Source organism: Hippoglossus stenolepis, chromosome 2 (genome assembly GCF_022539355.2).
Source record: "Hippoglossus stenolepis isolate QCI-W04-F060 chromosome 2, HSTE1.2, whole genome shotgun sequence".
In the NCBI taxonomy this organism is placed as follows: Eukaryota; Metazoa; Chordata; class Actinopteri; order Pleuronectiformes; family Pleuronectidae; genus Hippoglossus; species Hippoglossus stenolepis.
In genome coordinates, this window is record NC_061484.1 from 16,764,234 (window position 1) to 16,781,269 (window position 17,036).

Below are 17,036 nucleotides of genomic sequence, written 5' to 3' on the forward strand. Positions count from 1 at the left end.
CGATCAGCAACATTGGATGATGCATTTTAGAGTGGAAACTCCTCAGAGATCCTTCTTTTTGTGGTTTGAAGCAAACAGAAATGATGCAAACCTGCTGTGCCTGTAACACATGTCATTTAGCTCACTGGAATCTGGAATTACAGAAATGAAAGTAAATGTTCCTAACTTCATTGAATTTAAAAGGAGGAAATCGGAACCTGCACGTGTCGAACAGTGACCTCATGATCTGTCTTCCTTGTGCGATAGCTAGTCTGTGGTCACACTCCGCTTTTTTTGTATCTCTGATAGTTAAAAGATATTCAGTCAAGTCATAATTTCTTTCATAATTTGAAACAGAAAATTATATTTCTGAGGAAATTGCACTGGGATTGCTGTGTGTAGTGTATTGCTGCCTTGAATTTGTATGAAAAAGCTGAGTAACATTTGCCTCTTCCTGGCCTGCCATCATTTAGTCCCATTCAAACCAGATTTTTATTGGAATTTGGAAGTTACAAAATTGTCTCCCAACATTCATCGTCATGTTGAAACTTCTTAAAGCTGTTATGGTTATATCAAGGTTGCTATGTGTTTTCAGCGATTTGATATTATGGCAAATTTCACCAGTTACTGACATCTGGGACGTATTTAAAAAGTCATGACATTTGACATCTAGTCCAGTTTCTACCAACACTTTAAAGTTAATAAGGTTCACGTGAGCAGCCTCTCACATTCTCTTTGTATTAAGAGATGCAGTGGTTTCTTCAGCTGCAGCTTTAAGTTTTTCTAATCAAATGAAACTACAATTCATTAAACTTGACAATGTAAATAAAGAGTGCAACAGTTGGTGTTGAGTTGTTTCAAGCTAAAATATCAAGTTAACTGAATCGTTTTCTGAGGTTTAAATAATGATGTAAATAATAAATCACTTTTCCTGATTCCAAATTTATTAAGTTCAGTTCAAAGACATATCTCTTATGTATATGTCTTTGTTCGCAGTTGCATCACATTTCAAATGCACCTTAGTGAATACAACAGCAGGTGAACGTATCAGCATTCAAAGGCATACTGAACATACCACAGTATGTTCACTGTTTATATTCTGATGTTCAGCACTGATTCTGATTAAGTTCACGTTATAACTCTGTTGCGGCATCACACATGAAATATCTCTTCTTCACGACCAAGTTATGAGATTCTATTTGTTTTTGTGGGTTCCCCTCTCTTTAAATATTCTTTAACCTAGGTTCTGTCAACTCACTTCACTTACATTTCAAAGCTGAACCAACTTAAAATAATTTACAATATTTATTTGTATGAGAATCGATTCATGGTTTGTCCCCGTGGGAGCTTCATGTAGTGTGGCTCTGTAATGTTGCCGACAGTGATGTACCTGTCTGGTTGAGGGCCAGAGGAGGTGGAAATCCGTCCATCCAGGACACAATCCAGCGTCCAAATTCTTCACGTGTGAAGACGGTTTATTGATAGAATATTAGATTATTAGTTATAATTGTTTTATAAAGCAGTAGTAATTGTAATGTATGTGAGAATTTTTGTTCTAATACAGTGTAATAGTTTAGATAATATTTTAAAATGATCAAATAAATCCTTGGAGAATGTTTTTCTTTCAATTTGCTTTCATATATACTTTGTTTTTTTATTTACAGTGCATTTCATTTATTTATAATCCATTGTAAATAATCTAAAATTAATGGAAAGAAAAAGACAATGCGTGTGATGACATGTGGCATAAATAGCTGCATAATAATACTACAGTTAATTTAAGAAAAAAACAAAGCAATTCCATTCAATTTCAAGTAACCTTTTTATTTAATGAATACAATAACAGTCAAGCATATTGATATTTCTTTTATAAATATGTCAATAAATAAGCAAAATATATAAATGAAAGACAGAAAATGATAATACACTTTTACAGACAATAATAATAATAAATTATTCCCTTCAAACAAGCACAGGCTTGTTAATAAATAGCATGTTTGTTACAAACATAACCTTGTTGGATAAAATCTGTCCATTTCAACAGGCGATCAGGACATTGAGCAGTCCCCTGGTATAATTTACTTTTATCATCCTATCAAACTAACACATTGGGGTCGTGTTCAGTTGTCTTCAAACAGCTCCGACCCATGACCCATCACTCGCCATCTGCTCAGCGTCTTCTGCTGCAGGGGAAAAGAAACAGAAAAGGATGATTATTATACTCAGTGATTTCAGAAGTGGAGACTGACATTTTCTGTCATGTTATCATAAAATCATGATATAGAATAGTGGCCTTTTACAGCATGAACAAACTGTACTCACTTTGACATCATCCTGTCGACCACTTTCTTCACCCAGCGAGCCTCGGGGTCAAGGCACACCTCCTCTCCGGTATTCTTCAGAGTGGCACTGCAACACCAAACAAGAGATTCAGTTAGAATGAGTCAACTCGTGCCAAAAGCAAATGACAACAACCAACATCATCGCATCATATCTAGAAGGAATGAAGGCTTTGAAATAAGGTCTTACATGATCTCAGTTTCCTCGCAGTGAGAGTTGCCAGAGATGATTTCCACCTTCTCAATGAAGCGGCCGATGCGTTTGCTCTCTGTCTTGATGCAGCGGCAGTGCAGCTCCACTCCCAGGCTTCTCAGGCTCATCCCTGTCAGGAGGAAGGAGTCACATAGGGTCACTAAATGCAACAGTGTTTGCTGGTCTACCTCTACATGCATTGAGAAAAAGAGGGCAAGAAAGTTAGTGAATAACAAAATAGTCTTACCTTCACTGATGGCCAGAGAGGCCAGGAGCACCATTGCAGCAACGACGATGACTCTGCTGCTCATCATTTTTGCCCTTAGTACAATTCTGTTCGAGTATTAAAATGTAAAAAATGTCCTTCAGAAAGCTCTCTAACGAAGAGTGCAGTGCAGTAAAAAGTTGAAAAGTTAAGAGTTTTTTTCCAGCTTTTGCCTCAGTTCAGTTTCTTTTCTCCTCTACTTTTCCTTTTCTGCTTTCAGTTCAGCTGCTTCCTTGCTCTGCTGTTTGAATCTAGCGCTGAGGTGCACTCCTTATATAGCTGACTCTGGTCAAATGAGTCATTTCCCAGCCTTCTGCAGGTTGCGCAAGCTGGGATTGTTGATGGGGGAATTTACGCCGCATGATGTGAGCTCACGGGTAATTTGATGTTAATGCTGATTTATCATTTCAAAAAAACAAAAAAGAATAAAAAAGACAGTGACTGACATGAGAAGCATGCTTGGGAGAAATACCATTAACATTGCTTGTTAATGGAGTATTGCACCATTACTGACACCAAGAATTACAGATTGACCAACCGGCATCTGATTCACAGGTGTCATGAAGTATAAGGGACAAGTAGTCACAATCTGTGAGTGAATCGCTCGACAATGTATTGTTACCCTATGTATTGCTGTATAAATTCAATAATGTCACACACCTTTATGTCACAGCAACAAGAGCTACGTAATTGCCGCATCATTAAGGTGATTGATGTGAATGTACAGAACACGCACATCTGTCTTATGTGCACAAACATGTTTCGAAGGCCTTGTAAAACATTCTTTAGGTATTTAGGAAGAAACGGAGAGAAAGCTGGTGTCTGATATGAGTGAACTCCTGTCCAAACAAGCCTACAATCTACTTACAGTAAATGAACACCTAATATAATCTCTGCCCTAAACTCAGGTCTCTGCAATTAACATTTCTCGAAAGAACAGGCGGTGACACACTCACACAAAAGGCAACACACAAGCACATCTCTAGCTACATTCTTGCAGGTATTGGTGGTAAAATATTGCTATATACTGTGATTTCATCCTTGTCTGCCAATCAGAGCCAGATTGATCTATTTGATATGTTCTTTTTTACTTTGTTTGCGTCTTTTGCTGAATAATTCACATATTCCCTCCTAAATTCTGCCACGGACTGATTATTACTCATACTAGAGCAGCATCAGCTCTTAACCTGCCTGTGTGGTTTGGCCTGTGGTGATGCTGGTTGCAGCTTTCCTCTGAAACTGTAATCCGTAAAATGTAAATGTTACCATAAAGCTGTTTTCAGACATGTCTTGCGGAGGATCTCCACTTTCTCTGCAGTTTGCCTTATTTACAAAGCTGCGGCGGGTCTTCTGCTCAGGCACATTCACAACAGCAACAAATCAGACAGGGGGAGGATGTAAACTATTAATTCCGCTGCAGTGATCACGTGTTTTTGTTTACCGCACAACGACCCCGGCGTCCTTGCCTATCACCACTTTCTGCTGACTTAAATACTCGGGAGCCAGGCGGGAAAAGTCTGCAGAAACTCCGGAGGTTCTCACTCGGACATTTGCGTTCACACATACACGTCCTCCAGTGAACCTGCGGAGGATCTCCAGAGTTCGGTGCATGTCTGGAAGCAGCTCATGAGACACAGTGACACACATCAATGTTACCATATAGAAACATACAGGGAACCATTGTGTATGGTAAATGACGAATTGAGTGTAAGCTGTGACCGGAACCATATCCTTAAAGACCTAAACCAAATAAGGAAAAGTTCGAAAGGGGAAATGTTGACATCAATGCATCATAGATTAAAACTTAATTCTTGCAAAGGCAATATGACAGTCATATAGGTCATGCAATTCTACAGCTCATCTGTTTCAAATCCGACACAGGAAATTTGCCAAAAGACTTCCACTGCCGAGCTGACACAATCTCAACAAGCTCAAACACGCATCTGACCGCAGCGGTCACGTCACTTCAGAAACACTCACAAGGCAGAAGGAAGTATGAGGTAACTCCTTCCCCCGGGGGGGCAACTTTGTGGTTTGGACACATTGTTTTTTCAGTAGCAGCATCATTTCAGCATGTGGTGATTCAGAGGTTATAGACAGGTGACACAATTATGTCCATTAGGAGGATAACAATATTCTATTCTAGTGTTTTAGTTTTAGCAACTTATTTCTTGTACAGGAATCATAATAAATCTCAGATAGACTGGAGGTTATGACCAAATATGTATCTATAATTATATGTCCCATATACATACATATGTCCTAGTGGTCATCTCTGGTAAGACTGAAGACTGGAATGGAAAATTTGGTTAAATAGAGGATGTGATCAATTGATACTAATAATAATAATTATTAGTATTATTATTATTATAATTATAACATTAGTTTTTAAATAGAAAATATACTGAGAAGTGCTTTTATGACATTTGATTTTTTTTATTTAAATACCAAAAGGGATGGTAAATCAAGAACACTTTAATTATTATAACAGGTAGCTTATATATAAGATATGACAGTCCTTTTGTGTTCATCTCTGGTCAGACTGAAGACTGGAATGGAAAAATTTGGTCCAATAGAGGATGTGATCAACCTCACTGGAAAGTTTTTAACTTAATATTTGGTCCTTTTGTGAATAGGCTGATGTATCAGGTGAGATTAATGGAAATGTACATGATGAGCAGCATGTGACCAGAATAAATTAGGGAACATATGATACATTTTAACCATTGGTTTTCCCCCAGATTTACCCTGTGGGGATGTAGCAGAGTGTTCATATATTATTAATAACAATAAAAATATCAGCATGTTTTTTTAAATAAATAATATACTGAGAAATGCATTGATGGCATTTGATGTTTTTATTTACCTACCAAAAGAGCTGGTAAATCAAGAACACTTTAATTATTATAACAGGTAGTTTATATATAAGATATGACAGTCCTTTTGTGGTCATCTCTGGTCAGACTGAAGACTGGAATAGAAAAATTTGGTCCAATAGAGGATGTGGTCAACCTCACTGGAAAGTTTTTAACTTAATATTTGGTCCTTTTGTGAATAGGCTGATGTATCAGGTGAGATTAATGGAAATGTACATGATGAGCAGCATGTGACCAGAATAAATTAGGGAACATATGATAAATTTTAACCATTGGTTTTCCCCCAGATTTACCCTGTGGTGATGTAGCGATGTTTTTATTTACCTACCAAAAAAGCTGGTAAATCAAGAACACTTTAATTATTGTAACAGATATCTAAGATTTAATTTTGAAGAACGATTTCACACGCAAAAGAGGAAACAGGTATCATTGTCATGTGAAATCTTGATGACATTTCGAGGTTTCGATATTCCAGAACTTCCTCTTGACCAGAGTTAAAACTTTCATCGTTGCAGAGAAGAAAAATAACACGTATGTCAAACCCAAGACTCAAATCTCAAATGCAGTTAGGGCAAATATTGGATTGGTTGTCCCTATTACCATTAACATAGGCTACACTGTAACTTTCTCCAGATAGGTTTGGTTTTTTGGTTTTAATTGATAGACAGCTAAGAATGACTCGTGATTGGACGAGTGCATGAATCAGTGGGACCTCAATAGTGCTGCTCCTTTGCCCGATCGCTATTGCGCAGACATAAGCTCCAGATGCACAAGATCCTGTCTGGGATATTTTGGCTTCATTTATGGATAGTGGGAGGAAGTGGGGACCCATTTGAATCTGTACAGACATACTTTATATGGTTTTACAACTTCTCTAACTGTGGCTTTGTAATGACAACAAAACAGGGGGCTCCCCAGTCGTTTTAATTCAGTATTTTGGCCCCATAACACCCTATAGTGCAGTAAGGTACTGCATAGCATTCCATAACATAGCATCTGGTATATATACTATTGTATATATATAGTATTGTGTGGTATAATAAGTCTACTTTACATTTACAGATAGGCTACCCAGTATTGAATGGCTTACTAATAGGTAACACTCACTATCACTGCCATATCCAAAAAGTGTGATTTACAAACCACTCACAGGCAAATGCTCGCAAAGCATTGCTCACTGACACTGAACACAAAAGACTGAGATGAAAACCGGAGCTGGGAAAATCAGGACTGAATCATGGATCTGTCATCAGCCTGTTTTGCTTGTTGCTTTCCTTCCTTGTGCTTAACAGTTAAGCGGAGAGGAATGCTTGAGCAGTGCTTTGTTGCTTTAGTATAAGCATGCTCCACAATAGCAAACACTGAGTTTTGCTTGGACTGTTGATAATATAAACAACATGAGGAAGTGACAACTTAACAAACAGGACTCTCGGATGCAATCGGCCTGAGGGGATTCCAGGATACATGAGGGAGTTTTTGGATTTACAAACAGATGACCAACCCGGGGGTCGGGGACTGACGGAATTTTTCCTACCTCACACTTTGAGTGAGGGTACCTGTCTGAGGCTGGGTGGCCTCGCAGGAGTTTAAATTCCTCGTGTGTTTAAAAACTGTGACGTTGAAGCTCATGCTGGGACAAGCTCACCTGCTTGTCACAACCTAACCCCATACTACAGCGTCAGACATGCAGACTATTAAACATATTACTTCCGCTGAGAATTATGTTTTCACCCCTGTCCTTCTATTTTAGAATGTGTTTGTTTGTAAGCAAGATTACACAAAATCAACAGATTTCAACCAAACTTGCTGCAAGGAATGCTTGACTTTCATTGCAAAATAGAGTATTTTCCCCTTTTTTCCTGGAATCTGGGTCTGGATCTGGATCTTGAGAGAGCAAATAAACAAAACCAATATGAACAACGTTCTTGAGAAGGGACAGTGTTCAGCATAAATGGAGTTGTATCACAATGTTTAAAGTATCTATACAAAGGAAAAGGTCTGACAGAGATGAAGGGAGCAGCAATAACAATTGTAATGATAGCAGTACTACCAGGAATAATAGTACATGTTGGTATAGGCATATTATGTATTTATTTAATCTTCATTTAATCAGGCACTCACATTGAGATCAAGATCTCTTCTCCAAGAGAAGCCTGAGAACATGAAACATTTATAATCAGCAACATACAATTAAACATAAGCAACAACAAAACAACACAATACAAATAAATAAATTTAAATAGTCACAAGATTCATAAAAAAAAACCTCACATAGTAAAGATTTAAAATGGTCGCAGCTGCCATCCTGGATCAGCACAAGGACTTCCGAGGAAGAGGGGAAGTCAGTAACATGTATTGATAAGTCATGTCTTTTATTTGGGTGAAGTACAATCTTTAGCTTTATACAGCACATATTTAGACTGATGTGAATAACAAGTTGAAAAAAGAGTATGTTTCTATATGGGGAGATATGTGATTGTAAATACACTTACCGACTAGAGATTTCCTAATTCCATGGTAATTCTCTTCTATTTGATCGAAGTTGCATCACTGCTGTGTCAGCTTTGATTAGAAACAGATTTTTGCACAAAAATTGGGGAACTGCCTGCCTTGGGATCACAAGATCAGTTCTTCATCAGCAAGTTTAGTGTTGATGTAAAAGTTAAGGGTGGGACATGATAAAGGAGGAGAAGGGTTTAAAAAGCAGACCTCCTTCCCAGTTAAGGACCGTGTTGCGAGAGGCTGAGCTTTGTACGACTTACAAACACTGCAAAGATCAGATTGTGTCTCAGACTCCAGCTTCAGAGCACATATGTCTTTCTTTACAACTGTGGCACTCCTGGTTATTCTGGCCATTCCTGAGGGTAAGTAATCTGTCAACCACTGACCAAATATAAGAAGAGGAGTTTCTTGCAAGGGTACATGTGATGCCTTACTTTACTTATTGCTGCACAGCACCTTATTGCTGCACAGCAACATTTTTGTGACATGCATCCAGAAATCAATATGTTTCTCTGACCTCTCACCACCTCAGGTACCAGTCAGGGGGATCAAGGAGTGCCTCTGCAATGTCGGTGCATCAACAAGGAGAGAAAGCCCATCGGACGTTGGCTAGAAAGGGTGGAGGTGATCCCTGCCAACTCTCACTGCCCAGAAATTGAGATTATGTAAGCAAGTGTGCATTTTTCCTTCACAGCAGACATCTGAGGTGATTACCTGTGTCTGTATGGTTGTGCTGTAATATTACCTCATCATCTTATTTGGTCCTGCAGTGCCACTCTTAAAAAAGATGGGGGAGAGATCTGTCTGGACCCTGAAGCTCCGTGGGTCCAAAGAGTGCTCCGGAGATTGGATCAGTAAGTGTAGCTTCACTCCATTTTCACTGAATGTTTGAAAAGATCAGCACAAGAATCAGGCTTTATTTGAACTCCTCAGGATAAACAAGTGCATGCACGTCTTTCTATTGAAGGGCATTTCCTTACCTTTGTGTTGATTGAAAAACATCTCTGATTATTTTATGGCAGCGGCATAAAAAATATTATTCACTGTGCTTTCATACTTAGTCACAGATCAGGGAAAGATATGAAAGCTTGCAGAAGAAGTTTCCCATCACTACCCATAAAACTCTCCAGGAATGCAGCTGGTTAATAGTAAAGACTTATGAATGAACTGGCTAAAGACCAGGGGTGAGGCAAGTGTTGAAAACCAGAGACGGCAGCTAAACCTTTCACTTAACACAGTGGAAAAATTGGAGAAAGTTTTTTGAAATTCTAGTTACAATCTATCTCATTCCATTTCAAGTCATGCATTGATTATCAAACAATAATAAACTCTTTGATTTATTGTGATCAAACAGGATGTAAATAGTGCTCCAGCTGTCATATTGTCATATATTCTGTGTGTGTGTGTGTGTGTGTGTAAGTTAGATAGCCTGCCCTATAACACATGTCGTTCTTCTCTCTTCAGACACACACCTTGAAGAATAACGAGCTGTTTTTAAAAGCAATTAAAATACTTGTGTGATGGAAATTTGACCTGGTGAGACTTCTGAAATAAAGAGATTTGAGAATAATAGTGTTTTAAGTATACTTTATTCCTTGCAAGGAAGGTCAGACAATCATACAGCATGCAGAGAGCATTCTGCAGAGGGAATGACAAAGAAACAGTTGCAGGAGTGTGCTTTTTATGCAGATGCAGTGAAGAGACGTGTGTGTGCGAAGAGTTGAACTGTGTGTGTGTGTGTGTGTGTGTGTGTGTGTGTGTGTGTGTGTGTGTGTGTGTGTGTGTGTGTGTGTGTGTGTGTGTGTGTGTGTGTGTGTGTGTGTGTGTGTGAACGGAGTGAATAGTAAAATCCCAAGACTAGACACAGACACAGGCTGAAGGCCTCTTTGAGGTCTTGGTGGGGGAGACGAGCACAGTCTCAGATTTGTCATCTTGGCACTTACAGAAGCAGAAATAGTTTGCATAAGTAGAGATAATAAAGTGTGGGATACTGGTATAATTTTCCATACACTCCTCCCTTTTGATGATACAATGATCACAAAAATAAATAGGAAACACCATAATAAACATCAGACCCAGAAATTCACAAAGATTCAATCTAGAACATCATTAACATGGTGATAAGAAAGCAATTGCTGTTTTTGTGGAAGAAAGCCATTTTCGTGAGTAAAGACCAAGCATGGGAGGAAATCAATTTACACAAAATCATTATCAAAATTACATTCCAAAAAATATTATTCAATTCAGTTCTATTTGTATAGCACCAAATATCCAAGTCAGTGTGGGGACTCTCTTCTCATATCTATGTTGTCTGGGGAGTGAAGCCTTTGACCTTGGCCCTGCTCTCGCACTCCCCGAACACGACAGACAGCTGCACTACGCCTCATGGAGAGGAGACAGTGTCTTGGAAAATAATTGAATAAACGTATTCGATTTAACAACTTCAATCAAAATCAAAAACTTAATGACATCATCATAATTAACATCTTGTAGAGTCTTCAACCCATGTGCATTACGCCGGTAGAGGGTCATCACCACCATGGAGCGGTTAGTAGCACATACACTTGGCGATGTAGATTCAATCATAGTAGGATCATCAGTCCATCTTGCACTAATTATCAACCACAACATTTTTCTTATACACAACACAACATTCCTATGAGAATATGATCCTCATACACTTTAAACAGATTTATAAAATCAATCACTGGTCTACTTGATCAATGTTCTGGCTTTTTTCTCTGTTTATACAATGAAAACCTGAAATCATCAAAATAAGCCAAAGACCAAAACAAACACAGAAGTGTAAAATCATATGTTCCTCCCAAAATATGCATTGCAGGTCAGCTGAATTACACATTTAATAATGGTATCTACCTGTTTAAGAGATACAATGCATCAAAAAGGTCAAATGACCTATTTGAAAATGATTTAGTCTGACTCAAAGTTTAAAATAACAGTCTGAAGTACTGTTGCTAGCACTGACTTAGATATTTTGTAATGTCGGAGGGGGAATAAAAGGTGCTGTTCTGTAAAAACATCTGTTATTTCATGTTTTATAGAAGTCTAACATAAAAACAATCGTATTGACAAAATTAGCTCATATTAAGAATGCAACAAGTCCATAGTTAAATAGTGCTGTAAGGTAGATCAAATAATATGTAAATATTACTCAGAAAACGTCTGGATATACTGTAAAATGAAATGTAGTTCATTTCAATATATTCAACATTAGATACAAAATTTACTTGAAAAAATGTCAGCACATATTATATTTAAGGGTGAAAATCTCCAGTAAAATTTTTTAAGCAATCTTTATCTTCCAATTCAAAAAATAGAATAAAAAATTACAAAGAATTGGGGACTGACAGCTTTTTTCCTACTTCACACTTTGAGTGAGGGTACCTGTCTGAGGCTGGGTGGCCTTGCAGGAGTTTGTATTCCGCGTGTGTGTAAAACTGTGACGTTGAAGCTCATGCTGGGACAAGCTCACCTGCTTGTCACAACCTAACCCCATACTACAGCGTCAGATATGCAGAATATTAAACATATTACTTCCGCTGAGAATTATGTTTTCACCCCTGTCCTTCTATTTTAGAATTTGTTTGTTTGTAAGCAAGATTACACAAAATCAACAGATTTCAACCAAACTTGCTGCAAGGATGTGGTTTACGACAGAGAAGAACTCAGGAAATCAGTGGGGGGGTCAAGTAATGTTTGACTTTCATTGCAAAATAGAATATTTTTCAACATTTTCACCTTTTTCCTCTGGAATCTGGGTCTGGATCTGGATCTTGACAGAGCAAATTAACAAAACCAATATGAACAACGTTCTTGAGAAGGGACAGTGTTCAGCATAAATGGAGTTGTATCACAATGTTTAAAGTATCTATACAAAGGAAAAGGTCTGACAGAGATGAAGGGAGCAGCAATAATAATTGTAATGATAGCAGTACTACCAGGAATAATAGTACATGTTGGTATAGGCATATTATCATCCTGGATCAGCACAAGGACTCCGAGGAAGAGGTGAAGTCAGTACACCCTACAAGTACACACTCGAGATTTCCTTATTCCATGGTAATTCTCTGCTATCTTATCAAACGTGCATGACTGCTGTGTCAACTTTGATCGGAAACAGATTTTTGGACAAAAAATTGGGAACTGCCTGCCTTGGGATCACAAGATCAGTTCTTCATTAGCAAGTTTAGTGTTGATGTAAAAGTTAAGGGAGGGACATGATAAAGGAGGAGAAGGGTTTAAAAAGCAGACCTCCTTCCCAGTTTCGGACCGTGTTGCGAGAGGCTGAGCTTTGTACGACTGACGAACACTGCAAAGATCAGATTGTGTCTCGGACTCCAGCTTCAGAGCAGATATGTCTTTCTTTACAACTGTGGCACTCCTGGTTATTCTGGCCATTCCTGAGGGTAAGTAATCTGTCAACCACTGACCAAATATAAGAAGAGGAGTTTCTTGCAAGGGTACATGTGATGCCTTACTTTACTTAATGCTGCCGGCAGCATTTTTGTGACATGCATCCAGAAATCAATGTTTCTCTGACCTCTCACCACCTCAGGTACCAGTCAGGGGGGTCAAGGAGTGCCTCTGCGATGTCAGTGCCTCAACAAGGAGAGAAAGCCCATCGGACGTTTGCTAGAAAGGGTGGAGGTGATCCCTGCCAGCTCTCACTGCACAAAAATTGAGATTATGTAAGCAAGTGTGCATTTTTCCTTCACAGCAGACGTCTGAGGTGATTACCTGTGTCTGTATGGTTGTGCTGTAATATTACCTCATCATCTTATTTGGTCCTGCAGTGCCACTCTTAAAAAAGATGGGGGAGAGATCTGTCTGGACCCTGAAGCTCCGTGGGTCCAAAGAGTGCTCCGGAGATTGGATCAGTAAGTGTAGCTTCACTCCATTTTCACTGAATGTTTGAAAAGATCAGCACAAGAATCAGGCTTTATTTGAACTCCTCAGGATAAACAAGTGCATGCACGTCTTTCTATTGAAGGGCATTTCCTTACCTTTGTGTTGATTGAAAAACATCTCTGATTCACTGTGCTTTCATACTTAGTCACAGATCAGGGAAAGATATGAAAGCTTGCAGAAGAAGTTTCCCATCACTACCCATAAAACTCTCCAGGATTACAGCTGGTTAATAGTAAAGACTTATGAATGAACTGGCTAAAGACCAGGGGTGAGGCAAGTGTTGAAACCCAGAGACGGCAGCTAAACCTTTCACTTAACACAGTGGAAAAATTGGAGAAAGTTTTTTGAAATTCTAGTTACAATCTATCTCATTCCATTTCAAGTCATGCATTGATTATCAAACTAAATAATAAACTCTTTGATTTATTGTGATCAAACAGGATGTAAATAGTGCTCCAGCTGTCATATTGTCATATATATTGTCATATATACACCTTGACAAGACTGAACTACTTTACCTTCCAGGGAAAGGCTCTCCCGCCCACAACCTGACTATTAACTTTGACAACTCCGTGTTAACCCCCACCCAGACTGCTGGGAACCTGGGTGTGACACTCGACAGCCAACTCTCCCTGACTGCCAACATTACTGTAACAACACGTTCCTGTAGATTCATGCTGTACAACATCAGGAGAATACGCCCCCTTCTCACTCAGAAGGCGGTGCAGGTTCTGGTCCAGGCCCTGGTCATCTCACGCCTAGACTATTGTAACTCCCTCCTGGCAGGTCTACCTGCTAGTGCCATCCGACCTCTGCAGCTCATCCAGAATGCAGCAGCTCGACTGGTCTTTAACCTAAATTCACTCACACTACTCCGCTCCTCCGCTCCCTTCACTGGTTACCAGTGGCTGCCCGCATCCGTTTCAAAACATTAGTACTTGCGTACCGTGCTGCGAACGGATCGGGTCCAGTCTACATCCAGGACATGGTCAAACGTTACACCCCAGCCCGTTCACTCCGCTCTGCTTCGGCCAATCGGCTTGTTGCTCCCTCACTGCGAGCTAAACACTCATCAAAATCACGACTGTTTGCTGTCCTGGCTCCTAAATGGTGGAACGAGCTCCCCAATGACATCAAGACAGCAGAAAGTCTACACATCTTCCGCCGCAAACTAAAAACACACCTCTTCCGACCATACCTTGAATAACATTTTTAAAACTAACAATTTAGTAGCACTTAAAATGGCACTTACTTATAGCACTTTGTAGTTTAGCTTTTTTGAAGAAATTGTACCTTCTCTATTCTTGTTGTTCTGGGTTTGTACCCTCATGGTTGAATGCACTTATTGTAAGTCGCTTTGGATAAAAGCGTCAGCTATATGAAATGTAATGTAATGTAATGTAATATTCAGTGTGTGTGTGTAAGTTAGATAGCCTGCCCTATAACACATGTCGTTCTTCTCTCTTCAGACGAACACCTTGAAGAATAACGGACCGGGACACGTTTTCATTTACACTGAAGCTTAAAGCGGACACAAAAAGCACAAAGAGCTTGTTCTGTATCGCAGGAAGGGTTCACGTGGCAGCGGTTGTGCCTATAAATCATCAACACAACAACGAGTGCGGACACAAACGAGGCTTTATTCTGAAGAGCGTCACACTTTCAAAGAGCTGTTTTTAAAAGCAATTACAATATTTGTATTTTCTCTTTGTATGTAGCAAGTTACAGAAGGACAATTCTGTTCAATGTGCAATATGTGATGTCTACAAATGTGCCTCTGTTTTATCTGTCTCAGATGTTTCTGTCATCTAGAATTTGTTTACAGCTCAATACTCTGCTGCTTTTTTGTATCATGCACAGTAAATATTAACTAAAAACGTCACGTATAACTCAAAAGTTCAGCATTTTATTTGTCTACAAAATGCATCAATAAAACAGTTCTCTCTTGATCCAGTTCTTTGTCCTCTCTTGTTACTGTCTTCAGTGCATTTTCTTGCGTTTCCGTCTCTCCATGAACTGTTCATATTTGATCAGAGGTAGAAGAAGGGTCGCCTGCTTGTGTTCGCCTTGCAGTCCAGCCTTGTCAGTCTTCCCCCAGGCCGGTCTAACTAGGGTCAGTCCCATTGACTTCGCAACTTCAATCATCCTACAGGAAAATATGAATCAGGTATACCTGCAGAAATCCTCTATAGCACCTCATAGACAGCCAGAAACACTATGGAGCATGTGCTTTTGACTCCAAGCAGAAAGATTGGGAGGTCAATAATCTTCCTTCAGTGTCTAAACACTAACATTAAGTTACTACATGTGAAGCCAATAACAAGACAATACTTCACACATTTAAAACAAAACATATCACATACAGAAGTTCCCGACGGGGTATTTGCTTCTTACCTGGCCTCAGTGATTCCTAGGTCGCGGTGCAGTAATGTGAGGTCAGCTGTCATGCGACCCATGTGCAGCAGCAGGGCCAGAGAGTACGCTGCTATTTTGGCTCGCATTGATGTTGACACAATGTTCAGGACCCTAAAAGGTGAAAGTCATGTGTTTGTATTAAAGACAGAGGAGTCAAATCAAAAATGTGTGCAACAATGAATTATATATTAAATTATATACATGAATTAGTCCTCTGTACACCTTATAATAACTTGTTTATAATGGATTCCTCTTTTTCATCCACATTAAGGGTCTAAGGATAGAGGGTGTTGTTGGGCCATGGTTTTGTGTGAAACCACACTTCGCCTACATGTGCCATCAAACCCTGAAGCCGCATGTTCCCCAGGACTCCGTCTCCAGGCCATTAAAAACAGAGCAAGAACTCAGTCTCCCAGCAGGCAACAATTCACACAGGGTGAAAACCCCAGGACACAGGTTTCAACTCCATTGGTCACTCTGGACCCCATGACCTGTGAGGTCACCGGGCCAATATAAGCCAGGTTCTCCAGCTTTTGCGCTCGATCTCTCTTTCTAAACTCCTCAACGGAGAGAAGGCTGTCGAGCCTCGTCTGCCTCTTCCCACAATCCTTCCACAGGAGGGAAGGCTGTGGAGCCTCTTCTCCAGCTCACATCTTCTCTTCCCATCCAACTCTTCGAGAGGAGCACAAAGGTGCAGCTTCCAGCTCATCTCACCAAGGAACCTCCTCGCCCTCCAAGCTCTACCAACGTCCTAGCAGCGACTCGATGTCCTGCTGGCAAACTTCAGCAACTGAACTGAACTCAACCGAAACCAGCAAGACGACACAAAACTGCGAACTGCACAGCAACTTCCGTTTCCCCTTTCCACGGACTGGTAACACATCTGGGCTTAATAATTATACTAGGCTAAGCAAGACTGTTTATTCGATTCTGTGTGAGGTTTATAACTTTGATTTGTGGTGTTGCGATATTTTGGGTACAAGTTATTGAAAAGTAATGTTAGTCTGTTATGCTCTTCACAGTCTTTCGTTGCATCCAATCTAGTAACTTCCTCTAATTTGGCACACACACAGACACACGCATAACTCTTCACCTCATTAGCTCTACAGGTCGTAAACATTCCAATAGGTGGGGAAGGTGTTATCTCTTTGGCCAGCCACCATCTTGAAAGCACGCTGACTCACACAGACACACACATGTATACACACATACCTATCTTTGTTTAGCAATTAGACCATTAGTAATTTGTGTTTTATACTTTATTATATTCATAATAAATGTTTTCTTTCACAAATGTTTTCCATTAATGTTGCATAAGTGAATTTCGCCAACCTCTACACTGTCAAGAACCCATATCTTTCAACTTAGCTAACTATCTATATGGTAATTTTGGTTATAGTTATTAATTTAATTGTTAATCAGAGTTCCAAATTTGTAGTTAGAACCTTTATGAGACTTAATCAATAAATTGGCTATCTTTTCACTTCCTTTGAAGGGTGGTCCCGAGTAACTTTAATCAATTAAAGTTATTATTTAAT

The 17,036-nt window shown here is 39.4% G+C and overlaps 4 protein-coding genes across 4 annotated transcripts; 2 read left to right on the top strand and 2 right to left on the bottom strand.

Moving 5' to 3' along the window:
- Positions 1-1,782: 1,782 nt before the first annotated feature.
- Positions 1,783-3,039, bottom strand: LOC118121600 (interleukin-8). The gene is made up of 4 exons (XM_035177617.1): positions 2,759-3,039; positions 2,509-2,641; positions 2,302-2,388; positions 1,783-2,162 (listed from the first exon to the last, which is right to left on the bottom strand). Exons 1-4 carry the CDS (start codon positions 2,823-2,825, stop codon positions 2,150-2,152), a joined length of 300 nt encoding a protein of 99 aa, XP_035033508.1. The 5' UTR covers positions 2,826-3,039; the 3' UTR covers positions 1,783-2,149.
- Positions 3,040-8,355: 5,316 nt separating this feature from the next.
- LOC118119250 (interleukin-8-like) lies at positions 8,356-9,724 on the top strand. Its single transcript, XM_035173050.2, has 4 exons — positions 8,356-8,516; positions 8,687-8,819; positions 8,925-9,008; positions 9,619-9,724. Exons 1-4 carry the CDS (start codon positions 8,465-8,467, stop codon positions 9,629-9,631), a joined length of 282 nt encoding a protein of 93 aa, XP_035028941.1. The 5' UTR covers positions 8,356-8,464; the 3' UTR covers positions 9,632-9,724.
- Positions 9,725-12,422: 2,698 nt separating this feature from the next.
- Positions 12,423-15,032, top strand: LOC118119262 (interleukin-8-like). The gene is made up of 4 exons (XM_047344536.1): positions 12,423-12,581; positions 12,731-12,863; positions 12,969-13,052; positions 14,553-15,032. The coding sequence occupies exons 1-4, from the start codon at positions 12,530-12,532 to the stop codon at positions 14,563-14,565; spliced, it is 282 nt and encodes a 93-aa protein (XP_047200492.1). The 5' UTR covers positions 12,423-12,529; the 3' UTR covers positions 14,566-15,032.
- Positions 14,968-15,737, bottom strand: LOC124855065 (DNA-directed RNA polymerase I subunit RPA49-like). Its single transcript, XM_047344541.1, has 2 exons — positions 15,478-15,737; positions 14,968-15,229 (listed from the first exon to the last, which is right to left on the bottom strand). The coding sequence occupies exons 1-2, from the start codon at positions 15,582-15,584 to the stop codon at positions 15,064-15,066; spliced, it is 273 nt and encodes a 90-aa protein (XP_047200497.1). The 5' UTR covers positions 15,585-15,737; the 3' UTR covers positions 14,968-15,063.
- Between the last annotated feature and the right edge of the window lie 1,299 nt (positions 15,738-17,036).

What these genes read in the sequence shown, in the direction of transcription:
- LOC124855065 (XM_047344541.1), bottom strand. Translation starts at nt 15,584, where the DNA reads ATGCGAGCCAAAATAGCAGCGTACTCTCTGGCCCTGCTGCTGCACATG. An exon ending in CTAGGAATCACTGAGGCCAG is followed by an intron (nt 15,230 to 15,477) that starts GTAAGAAGCAAA and finishes ATTTTCCTGTAG; the next exon opens with GATGATTGAAGTTGCGAAGT.
- LOC118119250 (XM_035173050.2), top strand. Translation starts at nt 8,465, where the DNA reads ATGTCTTTCTTTACAACTGTGGCACTCCTGGTTATTCTGGCCATTCCT. An exon ending in TATTCTGGCCATTCCTGAGG is followed by an intron (nt 8,517 to 8,686) that starts GTAAGTAATCTG and finishes TCACCACCTCAG; the next exon opens with GTACCAGTCAGGGGGATCAA. An exon ending in TGCCCAGAAATTGAGATTAT is followed by an intron (nt 8,820 to 8,924) that starts GTAAGCAAGTGT and finishes TTGGTCCTGCAG; the next exon opens with TGCCACTCTTAAAAAAGATG.
- LOC118119262 (XM_047344536.1), top strand. Translation starts at nt 12,530, where the DNA reads ATGTCTTTCTTTACAACTGTGGCACTCCTGGTTATTCTGGCCATTCCT. An exon ending in TATTCTGGCCATTCCTGAGG is followed by an intron (nt 12,582 to 12,730) that starts GTAAGTAATCTG and finishes TCACCACCTCAG; the next exon opens with GTACCAGTCAGGGGGGTCAA. An exon ending in TGCACAAAAATTGAGATTAT is followed by an intron (nt 12,864 to 12,968) that starts GTAAGCAAGTGT and finishes TTGGTCCTGCAG; the next exon opens with TGCCACTCTTAAAAAAGATG.
- LOC118121600 (XM_035177617.1), bottom strand. Translation starts at nt 2,825, where the DNA reads ATGATGAGCAGCAGAGTCATCGTCGTTGCTGCAATGGTGCTCCTGGCC. An exon ending in CTCTCTGGCCATCAGTGAAG is followed by an intron (nt 2,642 to 2,758) that starts GTAAGACTATTT and finishes TCCTCCTGACAG; the next exon opens with GGATGAGCCTGAGAAGCCTG. An exon ending in TGCGAGGAAACTGAGATCAT is followed by an intron (nt 2,389 to 2,508) that starts GTAAGACCTTAT and finishes TTGGTGTTGCAG; the next exon opens with TGCCACTCTGAAGAATACCG.